The 16,457-nt window shown below is 42.7% G+C and overlaps 1 protein-coding gene across 2 annotated transcripts; it reads right to left on the bottom strand.

Moving 5' to 3' along the window:
- Nucleotides 1-4,575: 4,575 nt before the first annotated feature.
- On the bottom strand, nt 4,576-15,652 carry TMEM41B (transmembrane protein 41B). 2 transcript variants are annotated; one of them, XM_059474142.1, is made up of 7 exons: nt 15,413-15,652; nt 13,495-13,612; nt 12,387-12,515; nt 10,708-10,801; nt 9,764-9,868; nt 7,857-7,995; nt 4,576-7,378 (listed from the first exon to the last, which is right to left on the bottom strand). In XM_059474142.1, the coding sequence occupies exons 1-7, from the start codon at nt 15,495-15,497 to the stop codon at nt 7,209-7,211; spliced, it is 840 nt and encodes a 279-aa protein (XP_059330125.1). In that variant the 5' UTR covers nt 15,498-15,652; the 3' UTR covers nt 4,576-7,208. The 2 variants fall into 2 exon arrangements, with proteins under 2 accessions (XP_059330125.1, XP_059330126.1); XM_059474143.1 differs by lacking the exon at nt 15,413-15,652 and adding an exon at nt 15,128-15,372.
- Nucleotides 15,653-16,457: the final 805 nt, after the last annotated feature.

Raw genomic sequence — 16,457 nt, 5'->3', positions numbered from 1 at the left:
TTACATCAGAGTCCTTCCATATCTTGTAGGGCTTAGAAGAGGAGAAATTAAAACTTTGCAGTCTTTAATGATTATTATCCAGGACCAACCAAGTAGTTAAGGTTGCATCCATAATGCTGAATTGATCAGACACCAATCTAACTTAAAACACTGCTAAGCATAGGAAACTTCACCTATTTGAGTTTCCATTGCCAGGACAGACCAAACTGTCTGTAGGGAGTAGAAGCAGCAGGACATGTAAGAAGACTTCACTGCCAGTGGTTTACAACCTTTTGCAGTACAACAACTAAACTCTTAGGCCACTGTGCCCAGTGAATTGAGGACAGCTGGACATCCTCTGGGAACCAGGAAAAACTCCTAGGATAGCACTGGTGCTATCAGTGTTCACCTGATTAAGACTGTATGGCCTTAGAGAATGGGTTAGCAGTGGAGGAAAGCATTGCTGAGGTTTGACTGAAAGGTCAGTTTTAAAGCACCATTTAACTTGGGAGAAAGATTTCAATAGAGATGGCAGGGTAGGAGCAATATTAGAGTGGAGGGTTTGAGTTTACTCTACAAAAAGCACAGTTAGATTGTGTTGAGCCTGCCTGGTGGTGTGTGGAAGGCACAACAGAGAACAGAAATAGCTAAATCTGGTTGCTCTTACTCTACTGTGTTCTCTAGCCACTTTTTGCACATTTGTCTTCTCAATCTGCTTTCAGTGTGGCAAAGGACAATGTATTCAGCACGTGGTGAACCTCTTTTAAGTAAGTCTGAACTGTAGTTTAACCCTTAAGACAAAATCCATAGCCTGAGGGTCTCTTCTGACACTAGCAGGAAATTCTAGGGAAACAGCTCAGATATTGGCAGGGGCTTTTTGTCAAAGAGTAAAAGGGAGAAATAAAAAGTTGTTCATGCACCTCACCTGTTCCAAAAATAACCAAGAATTTTGTAAATAATCGGTAAATAAAGTTAGATGGGCCACTAAGTAAACAGAGGTTTACCAGAGATACTGTTGAGCTGCAGTGTTTAAATGCACACATACCTTGCTATGCAACAGGGTAAGGAACAGGAAATATTTTTTTAAAGGAGAGTCTCAGACTAAGAAACTCAGATTTGCTTTGAATTGCTATGAGAAATGGACAAGATGGGTAGAACTGTGTGAACCAGAACCAACAAAATGTTAACCCATATTTTTGCTGTTTTGTCAGATAAATTCTCTGCATTCCAGGACAACTTGCAGGGTAGTCCCTCTCAAATCTGTGCCTCCAGCAGATGAACCTGAAAAGTTAGAGCTTTTTCCTCCCCAATTATTTAATTTCTGAAATACTCTTGCCTAGTCACCACACCAAAGAACATCTGTGACATCTACTTCAAAGGCCAGTAGCTTTAATCTGTCAGTCATCCTGACCAATGTTCCCATGACAGGAAACACCAAAATATGGCAATTCTGTCAGGAGACTTTGCAAATGGCTTACATGTCCTTGAGTAAAACAACACTAGACAACATTATGAATTCTTGAAAGGGATCTTTATGATGTTGAGAAAATCTGTGGAACTGCGAATTCTGTGGAAACTAGGATTCTTTAGCCAGAGAATCAGAAACACATATTAGTAAATAGGAAGAGATTTAAAAGATTAATTGTCTTTGGCAAGACCATCAATGTTGATTCAGTTGAGGTTTTCTATGGCAAAGACTTGTATTTTCAAGCTCTGACCTTTAAAATAGTCTTTGAAATAGTGAAGAACAGGACTTGATACAAAGATGTCTTGAGTATTCTTCATACTACCTAATTCAGATTTACTTTGCCAACAATCCCAGTCATGATTTTTGGAAGAGTTTATTTACTAAGCAATAGGAAAACACAACAGCAAATTACAGTTCCATTCAACATTGCTCAGAGAATTGAAGAAGTCTGCAATGGGGTATTTCTCTTTTTTCTGGGCAGCTGTTTCCCAAGATAAGCTAAGCTTTGAAAAGTAACAGAGCTCAGGGCACAAATTGCTCCAGTTGTCAGGGTGCTGATTGTATGTGATGTCTTCTAATGACTCTGATTAAGATATTTACCCTGGATTCTTTAAGAAAACAAAAATCCAATCAGTGACTCTTATAATTAAAGCAATCCTCTCCAGTCTGCAAAACCAGACACTTGAACCTGGCTGCAACTCATTGACCAGGTATTTGGTGTGACATCTACATGGCAGACTTGTGGAATAGAGCCTGCACACGGGACCACCTAACACACAGATCCTCACACATCAGGGCACAGCTCAGAGCAGAACTGCACTTCAGGGGGTGGAACATTTCCTGAACTCCCATGCAGTACTGTCCTTCTTCTCCCCAGCTCCAGGAGCCCACACTATGGACTGAAGCTCAATTTACCAACATCTGCAATCCCCAGCTCCCATTCCACAGTGCTGCTCTGCAGCATCTCATTGCCCAGTCTGTCCATACCTCCAGGGCTGCTCCATACCGAGGGGCAGAATCCAGCTCTTGTCTTTATTAAACTTCTTATGGTTGGTGATTGCCCAGCCCTTGCCATGGTCTCTGTAGGGCTCTGCCTCCTTCCCTCGAGGGAGTCTGCAGCTCCTCCCAATGTAGTACAGTCAGTATAGCAGGCTTACTTGGGGCTGCTTCCAGTCCTTACCTAGCATTCCTTCCAGGCCTGCGTCCGGGTCATCAATGAAGATGTTGAAGCAGTGAAGTCCCACAGCTGCATGAGAGCAGAATGAAGATGTTGAGAGTGGGGGTGAGGAGGGAACCCTGCAGAACCCCACTAGTGACAGGGCCCACAGGTGCTGTCACCCCATTCACTACAGCCCTGTGAGCCAGTGACTTGCCTGTCACACAATGAGCTTACCCAGCTGAGTGCTGGGCATTTTCTCCAGAGGGATACTGTCAGAGATGGTATCAAAAGCATTACTGAATCTTCTCCATGATTTTATTAGGCATGGAAGTTAGACTGACAGGCCTGTAGTTGGCACGGTCATCCTCTTCTTGCCCTTCTTGAAAACTGGGGCAATATTTGCCAGCTTCCAGTAGACTGGGACCTCTCCAGATTCCCAAGATACCGAAATCATTGAGAGAGGTCTTGTGATGTCACCATCCAGCTCTCTGGGTACTCTTGGATGAATCCCATCAGGCCCCATAGACTTAGAGGGATCCAGCTGAAGGAGCAAATCCTGCACAAGTTCAGGGCTGACTGGGAGTTTGTCTTTCTCACAGGCATGAGGAATCAGTTTAACACAGAACAAAGAGTCAAACACAGAATGATTTAGTGATCTGCTCAGAATACTTCTCCATGACATGGAATTCTTCCAAGTACAGTTAACACTGCAAATTCCAGGTTTTAAATACAACTCCTCAGGGCAAGGTTGTAAAAGAAAAATCAGGAGTTATGAGTGTAACATTTGATCTCAATTCTGAAGCAGAATTTTAAAAGCTATTTCCCACTGAAGCATTCCCAGCCCTCTTGAGGGTCTAGGAACCTCTAAATTCCCACAGCTGCAAAGGAGCAGGATCCTCTGTGTTTGGAAGAACATCTACAGAAAGGAGCTTTTATGAGCTTCTCACATATACACCAGTCACTAACTGAGCTCTCATAATACAGACCCAGATTCTTCCTTGTGCACTATAAAACAAGGAAATAGGAATTATCACACTAGGTGGAGCATTTTTAAAAACTGGAAGGGGAGTTATGGTATGTTAGTAAATGTACGATGCCATTATTTATATTAATTGCCAGTACTAAAAGGCTGTAACTTCTTTCAGTTTGGGTGACCTGGAGCTATAAAGCCACCAGCTGAGAGTTATAGATTCTGTCATTGCAAGACATCAATTGGTCATAAAATAGTCAAAAGTATTTACTGCTCTTTGTTGGAAATTTGAAAAAGTTCCTCTGGACCCTGCTTTCCCATCAAAACCCTTTTCCATTTCCCCCTTAGCACTGCCATACTCAACCATAGGGCTCCCAAACTCCACACTACAGCAGAAGGAAACAACACATGATGAAAATTCTCAGAAACACACAAAAATCTTCAGCTGCCTAAAAACAAAAGATATCTTTTGACTTTGCATAACAGCATAATTCACTAACAAAAGCTTCTTATTTTTGACTTTTACTTCTTTTGTCTTACCCTTTCAGCGAGTTTTCTACACAAAGAAGAAAAAGCATTTCATAAACTGGCCTTGACAGAATATTAAGGGAAGGTGAATGAAGCTGCAGTAACTTTGGCACCAGGGTTTTCCACAAGGGATTAATGAAAAAAAAGGCACTTTGTGAAAATAGATGTATTTGAAGAGACAGAAGTTAGACCCAGTTGCCTTCCAGTACAAACCAGAAAAACTTTTAAAAATTACTGCTGTATGTGAGAAATTAATTTCAGAAATAAAAGGAAGTCAAATTTACCTATTTATTTTGAAATAAAGATAGAAACAGAATTAATCTCATCTACAGAAGTAATCAGCTCAGTTTAATTTTTAATCAATCATTTAAAATCCCATTTAAGAAGAACTCAGCCCTTTAAAACAGGTTAATAAAAATTTCAGCTTAGTGGGAAGTTCAGAATGCTTCATTATAATAAAAAATACAGTGCTTCAGATTTTATATAACAGCTTTATTATCAAATGGCAAGAGACACTTAGTAATGATGTCATGCAGGTATCACAAAAAAGCTTCCAAAAGATAACCAGGTCACCTAATAGCTCAAAAATCCCTTGCAATTAAAAAACAAAGCTACATCTTTCTGATCTCCTGGTTTGTTTCATGGTAGCCACTGTTTTTGTGTCAAAAATGTTATGGCTATCTCTTGGATCACTTGCTGGATTCCCTAAAGCAAAGAGTAGGCTAGAACAGTACCCACAGCACAGTGCATTTTTTGCTTTCCACAAGGCCTGCCTTACTCTGCACAATGCTCAGAAGCCCTCATGGGATAGGGAAGCACCTCAGGCTGCTGGCAGCTGAAGATAAACACAGAAGGGATGGGTTAAAAAAATGTTAAAGTTTTGAAAAAGTACAGAACCCTATTTTGAAACTTTTTAAGGTCTTAAGGCTTTTAGTTATTGTGATGGGAGGCCAGTCTTGTGGCTGAAATACAGCAGTAACAAAGCCTGATCCCATCTCCATAGTGACACAGAACCCAGTGAAAATGTCAAGTGATAGCACAAGTCATGTCAGATTGAAAGAGAGTTCAGCTCCTCCTTTAGCAACAAGGTTCCACGAAAACATTGGCATGGGAGGGATGTTACAGCAGCTTCTGTAACTGACCAGGAACTGAGACAGATTTTGAGAAAAGCCACTGTAAAATAAGTGGTAGGTAATTTATTCTGAGAGTTCATCTGCATGAGATGTTACCTCTGCAGAAAAGGAGGCTGTAAATCCACAGCAGCTTCACACTCAGTAATCCAGGGGACACTTGCTCACATGGCTCAATTCACATCCAGGTTTACTAGGGAATAAATCCCCTGGGTAGAGGAGCTCTGGAGATTAGAATGGCAGCAATAAAAGTAATCATTGATCAGTTTTCAATGCCAAAGTACACTTTTAGAGTAAATTCTAAATAACAAAAGAATTGCTGGAGCTGAATGATCTTACAATAAACTTGCAAACAGAACTGATATAAATTCCTTTATATACTTATGTAAAAAATAGCATTTACTGTGCAGCCTGGATTTAAATAAAAGACAAATGGTGTATCAATAATATTTACTATATATTTACAAGTAATACTGTGATGAGACGAAGCAGTCAATGAACATTATGTTACAAAAATGAATAAACCCTTTAAAGGTACCAGTCAGTATCTTTTACATTATCACATTCATGAACTGTTCTCTTACATCTCAAAGATCTAGGATATGATCACGAGTTAACAGAGGACACAGACAAAAACCCTGGAACTGGAGCACATGCTGATGTGCTGAGTCCCTGTCCAGCAAGACACTGCAGGGGCATCAGCTCCAACCACGTGAGCAGCACTGGTTTCAGCAGGATAAAACAGCCACGTGCTGCCCAGCTCCTCACTGCCCAGGGCCTTGTCTGATGGGGCTCCACTGGCAACACAACCAACAAGCACAGCTGGAAGCACAGGGGAAGGTACCTTGTACCTTACTGACAGCACACACACACTGCTACTGAAGGTGAGGCATGGCTGCTCACTGCCTTGGCAGACAGTGGCACCCCCATTTATATACACTGACACAAGAGCCTGCTCTTCCATGGTGCTCTGAACATTATTTGGGATCAGCTGTCTGATAGGAACTGCACCAGTTTGTGTACCTGACATTTCTTGTAGCTAATCAAGCTGCAGTGAGAAATTTTATACTCTTTACATATTGCTTGAGAAATGGTAACATTACACTGCTTAAGCGTTTTTAAATCACTTGAAAACTGCAAGTTTTATATAATCATACCATCACTTCCTTAAGTTGCCAGGATAAATCTATGCAAGTGAAATATTGGCAAAAAAATCAATATTAAAAAATGAAAATTAGAGCTTAAAAATCATCAGCTAGCCAAGATATGAATTCTAAGCTGCTCCCTCCCTTCCTGTATCTGCTCCCAGAATAAAACTTTACAGGGACCAAGAGGGAATGAAGTGACACTTTGCCTTTGTTAATCCAGTAAGTAAAGCAGATGTAGGTTCAAGTATTTAATTGCATACAGCACTAATAAATAGAAGTAAACAACCAGGATGAGAATAACATTGTAGTTAAAGTACTGCAGAGAACCCTTGTTTCTGAGTGAGCACCGTTACATTATTTGGAAACTCCCCAAGGCAAAAAAGAAGGGAAATATTGTTAGTGAGAAATGCTCTCAGAGCAGATGACATGCAAGCCTACAGAGAATGTTACAAAGTTGGGCTGAATTGTTCAGGGGGTTTTCCTGCAAGTGTTAGAGAGCATCACCTGTAGGTTATGTCTACATCACAGTTTTTGCTCTGCATATAACCAGAGCAAAATGTTTCATCTATGTTCTCAGGTCCCTCACCCTGAGGGCCACACACACACCATCCCAAAGTAAAACACTGGTGTTTGGTTACAAAACTATATGCAGTACATTTCTGAACACATCTCCTTCACTCTAAGGCCATGTGTTCATTTAAAGACATTCTTATCAATCACAAGCCTCCCCTATAATTGCTTAAGATCCAATAGAAAAGCAAATATACAAATATCAGAAGTGCTGATCCTGAGATGAAGTATGGGAAATTCTGGTCCAGTCTGATCCTTATTCAAACTTCTGTTTCAGCTTCTTCTGGAACAGAGCTGGTAGGATGGAGAGGATGGCTAGAATCATGAGGACAAAAACAGAGTTCCAGGAAACAGCTTCCCCTGCTGTTGTAAGCTGGTACAGCGTTGTTCCTGCCTTAATGGCTACAAAAGATGGTGGTGCTACACCTGGAGCAAGGAAAGGATGAAAAAACAGCTTGTTAGGGTAAAAAACACTTCAAAATTAGTCATCCCAATTTTAATACCAGAACATTGAGATTTTGTTGTCTTGTACTTCTTTTTTAAAAGAGTGCAGCAAATACAGAATTCAAAGATAAAAACCTTTATTAAAAAAAAAACGGTTTTAAGCCATTCTTAATATTTTTAATGCAGACTCAAATACAGGAGACTAAGCAAATAACCTCTGTCCTTTAGACTCTTCAGATTTCAAGCTTTCTCTTTACAAACTGACTTTTCATAAAGGAAAAATAATAAACTTGTTCATAAAGTTCATAAAGGAAAAATACTGGATTGTTTCCTAATCAGATTAAAAAGTATGTGCAAAAACGTGCCAAAAAGCACATTAAAATTAAAAACTTCAATAGCTATAGTGTATGCCTCTTCTTCTGGCCACCCCAAACTGTGGCTCACTAGCCACAATTCTTACCTAGGAAAGTGCCAATGAAAAACACTTTCAATGGCACGTTGATTACAGGAGATGTGATATTGATAAACCAGTTGGGGAGGAAAGGTGTTATTCTCAAAAATATAATGTAGTTAATCAGATGTTCTCTATGTCGTTCAACCTGCCAAAACAAAACCAAACAAACAAAACTTTGGTTAAAAAAATCTCTGCCTTGAAAATACACAACCATTGAGGTTTCAAGAGTTCTATATTTGGTAGACATTTACATGTTGCAAACATAAAAATCAGTTTAAAATGTGTGATGTGGGGAAGACAGCCCAGTGAGTCACCTGTTAAACACACTGAGATCAGCCTGTTAAATACATCAGATCATGGAAACAGCAGTGTGTGGCAGAGCAGTGATGTGTCTGACTCAGCCAGCTCAAGCAGCAAAGCAGTCACAGGCAGAGCCACAGCCCAGCCAGCCTGTCACCCCACTCCTCAAGCTTTTCCAGGACTAGCAATGAAGTTTGTTCCTCAAGCCATTCTGTACTAACTTGTGATCGAGCCTGAAACACAGCGACATTGCTCACCTGGAAACTCAGCCAGGTCACAGCTCTGAACTCCATGAGGTGGCTGCTCCAGCACAGCTCCAGAGCCAGAGCCAGAGGTCACAGTGCCCAGCATGAACATTTACCCAGGAGCAACAACACCCCCAACTTCATTTACAGTCCTAATGATGTGCTCAGGTCTAGCCCAGCTCCTCGCACCAATGCTGCAACAAAGAAAGCCCCTCTCCTTCAGCCCATCTCAGCCCTTTCAGACAGCAAGTGCAACTGCAGCCAAGCTGCCAGGACAGCTGAGCATCCACAATTCTGGCCTAGCCTGGCAGACCTGCACTCGGCTTAAGCTTCAGCCAGTTGAAAACAAACCTGGTCTGATTGCAATTCCACCCGAACTCTCACATGGCAGCTCATCCCAGTCACAACCCTGTTTTCAGCTTTAGCCAAATTTAGATTTTACTGTAACATCAAAATCAGGAGCACTGTGGGTTTTTTAAACCTTAATAAAGGACAATATTTACATGTTGACTAATGCTGTATATAAAATGGCTTAACCTCAATATGCCAGCATGATAAGCATGACACAGTCCAATTAACCTGGAAACAGTGAGATATGAGCTGCACATGCAATTTTAAATCACACATTCAGTTCTACTAATGGCAACAGTAACCATCTGCTACTCAGAATAGCCTCAAGATTATAGTGCAATGTTAAGATTTACTAGTGTCAAGAGTCAAAGTGGTGCTGTAAAATCTAACAAGGTCAATTGTACCAGACACACCTCCATATCTTATTCAATGAGGAACAAGCTTGAAGCATTTTTATGTGATTCCAAAAAATCTTGAACAGAGTACATGTGCTTTATACTTGCAAAAAAAGTAATTTGTTCAAATGTTTCAGAGTATCAATTAAAGACACATAAGGTCAAGTACAGCTCACACTGTATTTCTGTACTGCAAAACCTTTAGGTTCACCTCACAATCAAGACCTGCTGAAACTAATGTAACCAGATACTCTAAGAAAAATTTCTAAGTGCTCCAACTACAATAACATGTTCAAATTTTTCAATCAGACATACAGCTACAGGTTCCTCCAACACAAAAATACAAACCCAGCTTTCATTAGTGCTCATGCTTAGAGAGCAATTACTTGAAATGACCTGAAACTGGAGAGGTTTCCTATTGACACTAGATAAACCAGGGGGTGATCAGCTGCAAACACTTCCTAGGTAAGAACTACTTTCTCACGGGAAATACCCTAAAATCAGGAATGCTTCCAGAATCCCTTCTGTGTAACTGGATACATGAGCACAGGACCTCCCAGTTTTCCACACTACTCCATGGCACATTTTGTACAAAAAGTTCCAGCACCTCTAGAAACCTTACCTGTTCTGACCATTTGACTGCTTTTTCTGTTAAATATCTGTACACAACGGGACGCCCCACTAGGTATGACAGCATGTAGCAGAATGAAGCCCCAAGTCCTGAGCACTGAAAAGAAAAAAAACAGACAACAAATGAGCAGAAACTCTACTTAATGTCAGCCTTGTGTCTGTATTAACTACCCTGCCTGCCTAGAGCAGGTGTCCATGCAGCCCTCCATTAGGGCTCTCCTCCAGCAGTATGAACACACTCCCTAAGAATGTTGTTGACCCAAGACAGTTTATTTCCAAGGCATTTCAATCAATCTCAACACTCAAAGTAGACAACATTGATTACTTATCAGTTAATATTGAGTGCTTCTGCAGTTTTAAGACTTTGAACAGTGAAAGCTTTGCAAATAAGAAGCACAATGCCATTAAAGACATTCAAACATGAAAACTGAATAGGGTCCTCCTTACCTTCTCAATACTTAAGGCTCGCTACCATTGCATCCTTTGTACATGACATATTTTAAAGCTGGTTGATAACATGCATTTCAAATCTTAAACTAAGCTTCTTGCATATTTAAGCCAGTTAAAAACCAGATGTATTTTGCAGTGTGATAATAAAACCACAGTAATTGTGTAGTGAAATTACAACTGGGTTTTGGCAGATGCTAAACAAATTTTGAGTATGGGAAACTCTGGCTGATTCACACTCCAATGTCTTCATTATAAAGCAAACCTGGAGGAACAGCTCAGTGGTTTGGATCACCACCCAGTGCTACAGTGAATTTTTTGTGTAATGCCACCCTTGCAGCAGAGCTGAGTAAGAACTCAATAGTTATCAGAAATTGAGGTGTATGCCAGTCTCAGACTGATCATTTCCAGCAGGAAACTGCTCAGGTGCGTGGCTGTATTCCAAATGGATAGAAATATATGCCCTCATAAACTACTTGCCATACTTACCAAACAAACAAGAAATAAGGCCAGTGGGAAGGGATAAAGAAACCCTGACAGGATACTGAGGAATATAGACCCAGGAATAGCAAATGTTTGCAAGCTGGATGTATCTTAGTTAAGGAAAAACACATTTCTAAAAAGCTACATGCTGCTTAGTTTTGTAAGCAGTCAGGATACATTCTACAATCAGAAAAAGCATAAACAGGCAGGGCCTCTCAAGACCCTTACTTCAAAAAACCTCTTGTAGAGTAGCACAAGAACTCAAGCAAGAGCAGCAAGGTGCAGATCCATCACTACACATACAAAGAATAAGTCACAAAGTAACAAAAGCTGATTACACTTTTCTCTTTGTCTGGGCTACAACTGCCCCAGAGGATTTACGGTGACCTCCGGGAAACACTTACTCTGATTTTACCCTGTTGACTGGAGATGTGCAGCTCCAGACATTCTCCCTGGGAAGCTCACAGGCCTGTCTGAGCCCATAAGCACAGGTTTCATGGAAGACTGAAATGGATGAAGGCAGCTATTCCTTCCTTACAAAGAGGCTTGGGGGAGTCACCAACTACAAGAGCTGATCACTAATTTCAGTCAGAAATGTTTTAAAAGGCAAAAATTAGGTTTCTGCAGCATAAGCAAGCAGGTTGTTGGACTTAAGGCTTGCTAGGCATACTTGAGGCTATGATGTATTGCCCACTTTGGATAGAAAAGTTATAAAGCAAAAAAACCCTGTACACTATTTCACTCAAGCTGAACTGACTGAAATACTAAAAAGCCCAATAATTTTCCTGAGTGCATTCCAGCCAGTAGAGCTTTTGCTAAGCTGTGTCAAGGTTCAGTTGCCCATGCCTGGAAACTGAGCACAGCCTGCTGCTGAGACAGTAAAGGTCATCACAGCTAGAACTGCTAGAGCAGCTCAATACAGAGCCAATGTATTCTACTCCTTGTTAATATATAAACTAACATTTTCATTTTCTTCCTAGATCTATAATTTGGGAAATATTAAATACTTTTTGTGGAATACTCTGAAAGAATGAGCTGAAGGATAATTACTAATGGCACATTCAGTGCTGACTCTCCTGAGTTACAAAAGGCTCCTGCATTAAAACTGTGACACAAACTCTTCTACAGCTTTAAAGTTCTTAACCTTTAGTTAAGTGTTCCAGTTAGGAGTGTGCTTAATTATTAATTAATATATTCAGCACTCAGGAAAAAGAAGTCAACACAATTGTGTCTCCTTGGGCAGAAAGTACTTCAGAAATTTGCTTCTCTAAAAGAAAACAGATTCGGTTTTGTGAATTTGGGCAGTGGAGGGATGAAAGATGGCTCAAAATACTTTCCTTCAGAAATACTGCTAAATATTCTATACATTACCCTTTTGTGGAAATGCCTTTGAATGTCTTAAGGAAGAGTAAAGCAGTAGTCTCAGTTTTCTTTTAGAGCAAACAGTAATTTCTATCTCAAAATTTACTTTATTTTAAAGGTTATCATAACGTTAAAGTAAGACCAAGCCTAATGCAAAGAGAAAAGTTTATAAATTTCCAAGAGTTTAAAATATTTTTGTCCCTTTGTAGACACTCCTAGGTATGTTAAACTTCACCCACGACCAATAATTTATCAAATTGCATTTTCATTTTCAAAGCAGCATGACTACATCAGAACTGCCCTTTACACCAGAAAAAGGATACAAAACATATGTGGCAAAATAAGCCACTAACACTTGAACATAAAACGTGTCCTTGTATTTGGACAAGACTTTTCCCAAGGCCTTTGCATCATCCATATCTCTGGGAACCTTTATACATTCTCTTTCTTCTCTGAAGAGGAAAAAAAAAGCAGGAATGATGGAAATAAAATCAAACAGTGCAGTACAATTACTTACTGAACACAGAGATAATTAGATACACTACAACACTAAATTACAGCTTCAGCAAACAAACCGTGATTATTGTTGCAATAATGTTCTCAGATGAACACCTAATATTTACAGTGTGGTTTATATTAGAAAATCCCCAATTTTAGGTATTTGCAAGCTGGGTTTTTTTATTCAGTACAGTAATGTGCTTCTTTTCTAGTTTTTTTTTTTCCTTACCAAGTACTGATGAAAAAGAAAAAATTGCGCAAGGCAACCCTTGGCAAGTGAAAGCAGCAAAACTTCAGCCAAAACCAACTGCAGCTGCCTCAGAACAGCTGAAGTGCAGCAGGAGTGGCAGAACTTCACCTCACAAACAAATAAAGTTCTAAGGGCAAAATCTCATGTCACACCTTAATCTGGTGCAACCTGGGCAGCACACTTGAGTGTCTTTGCTCCCTCTGTATCAGGCTTAGGGATGGGCCATTGCAAACTGACCTTGCTGAGCAAGTTCATCAGACAGAAATTTAACTAGTAAAAGTGGAAAAGAAAGCTGTCACACAAGCAGGCTCAACCTGCCATCCCAACACAAGCACTGGGTGCAACAAGGAGGAGAAAAAGAGAGGGCAAAGTTTAGCTAGGAAGGAAGGATTTCCCCTTTTGGTGACAGCCTCCAGTTTCACCAAGGCACAAGGAAGTTTCAAGTGAACTCAGCCTGAACCAAACACACTCTGCTCTCAGCTGAAGGTGGCCAAGAAGAGTCAATCACCACTGATAATGTACCAGGGGATAACACCTCAGAATACGGGATCTCCACTGTGCAACAGAAACCTCACATGAAGAATAATTCTCTGTGTTTATGTCATCTCTTCATGCAGGCTCCTCTACAGTCTGATACTGAAAATCCAATAAATTGATGAATTAAACTTTCATAACATACTTACTCACTAAGTTGTGGGAAATTTTTATATACCAGGAACATGAGGAAAGCAGCTGATAAGAAGATGGACACTAAAATAAGAAGTGATGTCCGAGCTGATCCACCTTCTGCAAGGGCTTTCCCTGAAATTAAACATGAAACAAAGTTAGAAAAAAACCCAGCAATAGCAAAGCAATGTCTCACAACTTGCAACAGATTTTAAACTTATCCTTTAAGGGAATATTAAAGTAAACTCTCTGTAGACATCTCCCCAACCAATGCTTTCAATAACACACATTGCTCACGTTCCCTGAAAGCTTTCAAATAACTTTGAAGTTTTTATGCAGGCAAACATTCCACAGAAGTCACCTTCTATGATCCATAATAATTTAACCCTCAATTAATAAATACATTTGTAAAGAGAAAAAACAGAGTTGAACAACGTAAGCCATACAAATGTTTTCCTTTTTGCCAGAAATCTTCTGCCAGGCTAATTAACTACAGATTCAACTTGGAAGTTAAATTTCCATGATGTACAATGCAACTTTAAAACCTGCTCATTAACAAGTTTTGGGGTTTTTTTTCACCCTCTAATGAAAGACTGCCAGATACAGCCAGTTGGGTGAGACACACTCATTAGGAAGAAACCTACATAAACACACACATGCTAGCCTATGATATAAAGTACTAGTTTTGGGAATTACACATAATTTACACTCATGTGGGTATATAAGTATATATATACGTAAGTGTTTTTTAGCTTTTAAGTCCTTGTGTCATGGAAGCAATGGGAGTCCAGTAAGTGACACAATGACATTTTAGGCCTCTTCTGTATTTTAGATTTTTATCAAAATGACCACATAAGTGCAAGACATTCATTAACACAAATGTAACTACACACATAAAGAATAAGAACTGAAATGAACACCATGCTAAATACTCTCTGTATCCATACTGGGCTGTGTTCTGTACTAAACCACTCTCTCCTCAGGCACTTGGAGGCTCACCCAGCTTCACACCCCGGGTCACCTGGGGAACACTCCAAGAGCCGAGGCTGTGTTTTCCCTCGCAGATGCCGCTGGCACAACTACAATGCCAACACACAGCACTCAAGTGGGTCACGCTGACTCCTCGCTGTTGTGAAATGCAGCGACTGGATGACGAAACCCACGGAGCCCGCTGGGCGAGCTGGCAATTTTATCGGCTGTGAGGTTTTTTAGGTTTAAGGTCAGCGCGACCCCACAGGTGTGCACCGGGTCAGCCGAGGCCAAAGGCAGCATCCACAAAGCAATTGCAAGCACGGAATCACAGGGCTGTCAGCCTGGAAGGGACCACAGTGGTCAGCGGGTCCAAGCTCCCAGCTCAGGGTCATCCCAGGAACAGGAGGCATCCACACGGCTCTTGAGTATCGCCTCTGAGGGAGGCTCCACACCCTCTCTGGGCAACCTGTTCCACTGCACTGTCACCGGGGTTATTCTCGCAACCCCTCCTCCAAGGAGCAAAATCAATTACAGATAAATAAATAAATAAGCAACTCATAGGGCAAGAAAGGAAAACTCAGCCCACTGCGCTTTCTGCCACTTCCACTCTCTGTACTCCAGGCGTGCCGGTAGTGGAATAACACCAACACACACACACACACACACACAAATACATACAGACATGGAACCACGCGTCTTCCCTCACGCAAAGGAAAAGGGAAAGGGCTCGCTGCCCCGTTTCGGCCGCCGAGGGGCGGGAGCCGCCTCACCCCACAGGCACCGTGAGGGGCCCGGCCCGGCCCGGCCGCCCCAGTGCCCGCGCGGGACGGGGCCGGTGCCCGAGGCGCCGAGAGGCACCGACAGCCGCACCGGGCACCGGCCCGGGCACCGACACCCGTACCGGGCACCGTCCGATGCCAGGGCGAGGTCACCCCCGCTCCCGCCGCCCCGAGCCCCCGGCACCTTCCAGTAGCTGCCGCTGGTGCCTGGCGCTCTCCGCCGCCGCCGCCTGGCAAGGCCCGCGCTCCGCCACCCTTCTCTGCGCCATGGCTCTGCGGCGCCCCGAGGCCCGGCGAGTCAGGGCCGGGGCAGGCCTCGGCGGCACCGGGAGCCGCGGGGAGCAGGAGGCGGGACCGACAGCACCGGGAGCCGCGGGCAGGAGGAGAAGGAGGAGGCGGGACCGGCCGCTCCTCCTCTCCTCACCCCACCGGGTCGCGGGCGCGCTCCCGCCCCCGCCGCCGCACGGCGCATGCGCTTTTCTCGGGGCATTACGGCTTTGCTGTGGTGTGCGGGAGCACGTGTTGGGCTCCGCGTCCTTGAAATGCGGCGGCGGGTTAGTGGCGGTAAATACGGTAACGCCGGGTTTTGGGCGTACCCGTGTGGGTATGTACGGTAACGGGGATGCGCTCACTAGTGGTAAATACGGTGCGGGGCGGCGGGAGATTTCTCCCGGCTGCAGAGAAATCACATAAATCCCAGGAATTTGGTTGGGAAAGGCCTCTGAGATCATCGAGTCCGCCCTATGACCGAACACCGCCGTGTTAACTAGACCATGGCACTGAGTGCCACGTCCAGTGGTTCCTTGAACACCTGCAGGGACGGTGACTCCACCATGTCCGTGGGCAGTTGTTCCAGTGTCTAATCACCTCCTTCTGTGGAGAAATTCCTCCTGATGTCCAACCTGAACCTTCCCTGGCACACGAGGAGAAGTTCTATAGGCTGTGTTCTGTTGTCCAGTCGCTGCTTGCCGGGGACAAGAACCCGATCCTGCCCGGCCACACCCTCCTTTCCTGGGAATTGCAGAGCCATAGGTCCCGCCTGAGCCTCCTTTTTCCAAGCTCCCACCTCCCTCAGCCGCTCCCCACAGGACTTGCGCTCCTGACCCTTCCCCAGCTTCTTTTCCCTTCTTTGGATACACTGCAGCGCCGGTCATGTCAAAGGGCAGCGGGATAAAGCCCGTCTGCGAGCCCGTTTTCCTTCGGTAATGGCTTTACACCAGCCAAGGGAG

The sequence above is a fragment of the Ammospiza nelsoni genome, chromosome 6, assembly GCF_027579445.1.
Source record: "Ammospiza nelsoni isolate bAmmNel1 chromosome 6, bAmmNel1.pri, whole genome shotgun sequence".
Lineage (NCBI taxonomy): Eukaryota > Metazoa > Chordata > Aves > Passeriformes > Passerellidae > Ammospiza > Ammospiza nelsoni.
Note: the sequence above shows the minus strand (reverse complement) of the source record. Positions and strands in the feature narration are given on the sequence as shown.

Bases quoted from the DNA above. Each gene is read 5' to 3' on its own strand.
- TMEM41B (XM_059474142.1), bottom strand. From the start codon at position 15,497: ATGGCGCAGAGAAGGGTGGCGGAGCGCGGGCCTTGCCAGGCGGCGGCG. The intron at 9,869-10,707 runs GTAAGTATGGCA...TTTTCTTTTCAG, and splicing joins CCTTATTTCTTGTTTGTTTG to TGCTCAGGACTTGGGGCTTC. The intron at 7,379-7,856 runs GTAAGAATTGTG...TCCTTGCTCCAG, and splicing joins TTTCATTGGCACTTTCCTAG to GTGTAGCACCACCATCTTTT.